This window comes from Camelina sativa, chromosome 4, assembly GCF_000633955.1.
Source record: "Camelina sativa cultivar DH55 chromosome 4, Cs, whole genome shotgun sequence".
In the NCBI taxonomy this organism is placed as follows: Eukaryota; Viridiplantae; Streptophyta; class Magnoliopsida; order Brassicales; family Brassicaceae; genus Camelina; species Camelina sativa.
Window position 1 is genome coordinate 24479581 of NC_025688.1, and position 3303 is coordinate 24482883.

The window sequence follows — 3303 nt, forward strand, 5'->3', positions numbered from 1 at the left end:
ACGAGCTCGTGCCTTCATCGTCGCTGAGCCACAAGGTAACCGCGTCGCCTTTGTGAATCTTGACGCCTGTATGGCTTCTCAAATCGTCACAATCAAAGTTCTTGAACGGCTCAAAGCAAGGTTAGCTTCAAGAATCTTCGGTTAAGCTAGAATCTTGACATTTTCATTAGCTAAAGATTTGATCTTTGAGAAAGAGTGTTAGTTGAATTTTGAACGAATCAATACGAATTTGTGATGGTGAATCATTTGCAGGTATGGTGATCTTTACACAGAGAAGAATGTAGCAATAAGTGGGATTCACACGCACGCTGGACCAGGAGGATATCTTCAGTACGTCACATATATCGTGACCTCTCTTGGATTTGTTCGTCAATCTTTTGACGTTGTTGTTAACGGCATTGAGCAAAGCATCATCCAAGCTCACGAAAGCCTACGTCCTGGTTCTGCTTTTGTTAATAAAGGTAAAGTTACAATCTTTTCTCTTGTTTCCTTTAATGGTGTTGAGAATTTTTCTGTGTTTGGTAAACCATTGTGTGTGTTTGTGTGGGATGGTTTTATAGGGGATTTATTGGATGCTGGCGTAAATCGAAGTCCGAGTTCCTACCTGAACAACCCTGCAGCTGAGAGGAGTAAATATAAGTATAACGTTGACAAAGAAATGACACTTGTTAAGTTTGTTGATTCTCAGTTGGGACCTATTGGTAGCTTTAACTGGTTTGCTACTCATGGGACTTCCATGAGCCGGACTAACTCGTTGATTAGTGGAGATAACAAAGGCGCAGCTGCGCGGTTTATGGAGGACTGGTTTGAGAATGGACAGAAGAATTCAGATAGCTCAAGAAATATCCCTCGGCGAGTATCAACCATTGTTTCTGATGTTAGCAAAAACCGTAAGTTTAATCCTTATCTTGAAGTTACCTAATGTAGCAATTCTACATTTGCAGTCATGTGTATGAAAGTTATGGTTTTGTTATTTCTTTGTTTCAGAGAGTAGACTTTTGGATATTGCAGCTACTTATAAGTCCTCTAAAGGACGTTTTGTGGATAAGTCTCTCCTTGATGCTAAAGTCCGAGTAAGAAACGGTTCAAAGCGTAGATTTGTCTCTGCCTTCTGTCAATCAAACTGTGGTGATGTGAGTCCAAATACTCTTGGTACGTTTTGCATTGACACTGGCCTGCCTTGTGATTTTAATCACAGTACCTGCAATGGACAAAACGAATTATGCTATGGCCGTGGTCCAGGGTATATATATTATACTGCTTCTTGATTTTCTTATGTTTTTCCTCTGTGTCTAATTCTATCTTTTGCACATTTTAATTAGCGTTCTGTGCTTTCTTTTTTTGGTAGCTACCCTGATGAATTTGAGAGTACACGTATCATTGGAGAAAAGCAATTCAAAATGGCAGTAGGACTTTTTAACAAAGCTACAGAGAAGCTGCAGGGCAAAATTGGTTACCAACATGCGTATCTAGATTTCTCAAATCTTGATGTCACAGTTCCTAAAGCAGGCGGCGGCTCTGAGACGGTTAAAACATGTCCAGCTGCAATGGGGTTTGGTTTTGCTGCGGGAACAACTGATGGTCCAGGTGCGTTTGATTTCAAACAAGGAGATGATAAGGTAACTAAATTAAGCAAGCTTATTCAGCCATCATTTTCTTGTTTCTCTGTGAATCTTTCTTTAGCAAAAAGATTTGCTTTCTTATGTTATTCTCTTTTTTTTAAGGGTAATGTCTTTTGGAGACTAGTGAGGAACGTGTTGAGAACTCCCGGTCCGGGACAGGTCCAATGCCAAAAACCAAAACCCATTTTACTTGACACTGGTGAGATGAAAGAACCATATGACTGGGCGGTGAGTGGCTCCATTCTGTGTTTCTCCTTATGACAGATCAAAGATTTGAAGTTTAAGTGTATTGACTGTTAACTGCATGAACTACAGCCTTCGATTCTTCCGATTCAGATGCTTCGCATTGGCCAATTAGTCATCCTTAGTGTCCCCGGAGGTAGATAATAAGACTCTCTCTCTTCCTTACTCGTTTCCAAAAGAGCTAAAAAGCCTAAACTTGGGATGGATATGTTATTGGATGCAGAGTTCACCACAATGGCTGGAAGACGTCTCCGTGACGCTGTGAAGTCTTTCCTCATCTCTTTAGACAGCAAGGAATTTGGCAACAATCTCCATGTCGTGATCGCAGGTCTCACCAACACGTATTCTCAATACATTGCCACTTTTGAAGAATACGAGGTTCAAAGATACGAGGTTTGTAAAAACACCATCTCCCTTGATTCAACTTTGTTTACATGTCACGCCACTATGCTTAACTTAACAGCTTGTCTTGGATTTTTTTCAGGGAGCTTCAACGTTATACGGACCACACACACTCACTGCTTATATCCAAGAGTTCAAGAAACTAGCCACAGCTTTGGTTAACGGTCAAACACTCCCACGTGGTCCGCAACCTCCTGACCTTTTAGACAAACAGATCAGTTTACTATCCCCTGTGGTCGTAGACTCTACTCCTCTAGGAGTCAGCTTCGGAGACGTCAAAGCTGATGTACCTCCAAAGTCAACGTTCAGGAGAGGTCAGCAAGTGAACGCTACGTTTTGGTCGGGGTGTCCTCGAAACGATTTGTTGACGGAAGGATCTTTCGCTGTGGTGGAGACGCTGCAAGATGGAGGGACATGGGTTCCAGTGTACGACGACGATGACTTCAGTCTGAAGTTTAAGTGGTCAAGGCCTGCTAAGCTGAGCCCGGAGAGCCAAGCAACCATTGAGTGGAGGGTACCACAGTCTGCGGCCGCCGGAGTTTATAGGATAAGACATTATGGAGCTTCTAAGTCGCTGTTTGGAACCATTAGTAGCTTCTCTGGCACTTCTAGCGCCTTTGTAGTTGTATGACATTATATTACTACATAAGTAAACATATCACTGCATAGTGTATAATTTATCAAATAAAAAAAGAGAAATCTGAGTTGACTTATCCATCAAAATGATATCAAATATCTCAGGCTTCCTGTAACATTAAATATCAAGAGTTCAACCAATATAGTGAAGACGACGAATAAAATGGAACTGGATGATGTATTTTGTCAACAGAGGAGCCACTATATTGGTGTTTATGCAACCTGGAGAACCAACTCCACTTTTTTCTCACATCATTGAATTATCTCACTTGTACTATTTTACACACTTCTCTGATGAGTTTTAGTTACAATCTTACAATCAACAAAAATCTTCACCTCGCTGTAACTTGAGGACTTTGAAGCTAGGAAGTTCCTTGGAAAGGGATTTTCAAGGTATCGA

General features: G+C 41.2%; 2 protein-coding genes across 3 annotated transcripts in view; one reads left to right on the plus strand and one right to left on the minus strand.

The window, feature by feature from the left end:
- LOC104782234 (neutral ceramidase) overlaps positions 1-2982 on the plus strand; it is a 4819-nt gene extending 1837 nt beyond the window's left edge. Inside the window, exons 1-9 of one of the 2 annotated variants that reach the window (XM_019244953.1) lie at positions 13-120; positions 253-461; positions 561-890; positions 988-1243; positions 1349-1619; positions 1725-1850; positions 1938-2001; positions 2089-2258; positions 2350-2982. In XM_019244953.1, the coding sequence (XP_019100498.1) occupies positions 71-120; positions 253-461; positions 561-890; positions 988-1243; positions 1349-1619; positions 1725-1850; positions 1938-2001; positions 2089-2258; positions 2350-2898 (2025 nt within the window). In that variant the 5' untranslated portion in view covers positions 13-70 and the 3' untranslated portion in view covers positions 2899-2982. Of the gene's footprint in view, positions 1-12; positions 121-252; positions 462-560; positions 891-987; positions 1244-1348; positions 1620-1724; positions 1851-1937; positions 2002-2088; positions 2259-2349 lie in introns of those variants that run through there. The other variant, XM_019244954.1, reaches the window with a different exon arrangement.
- LOC104782235 (protein VACUOLELESS1) overlaps positions 3063-3303 on the minus strand; it is a 5421-nt gene continuing 5180 nt past the window's right edge. The window contains exon 17 of the mRNA XM_019244952.1: positions 3063-3289. Coding sequence (XP_019100497.1) covers positions 3266-3289 — 24 coding nt within the window. The 3' untranslated portion in view covers positions 3063-3265. The remainder of the gene's footprint in view (positions 3290-3303) is intronic.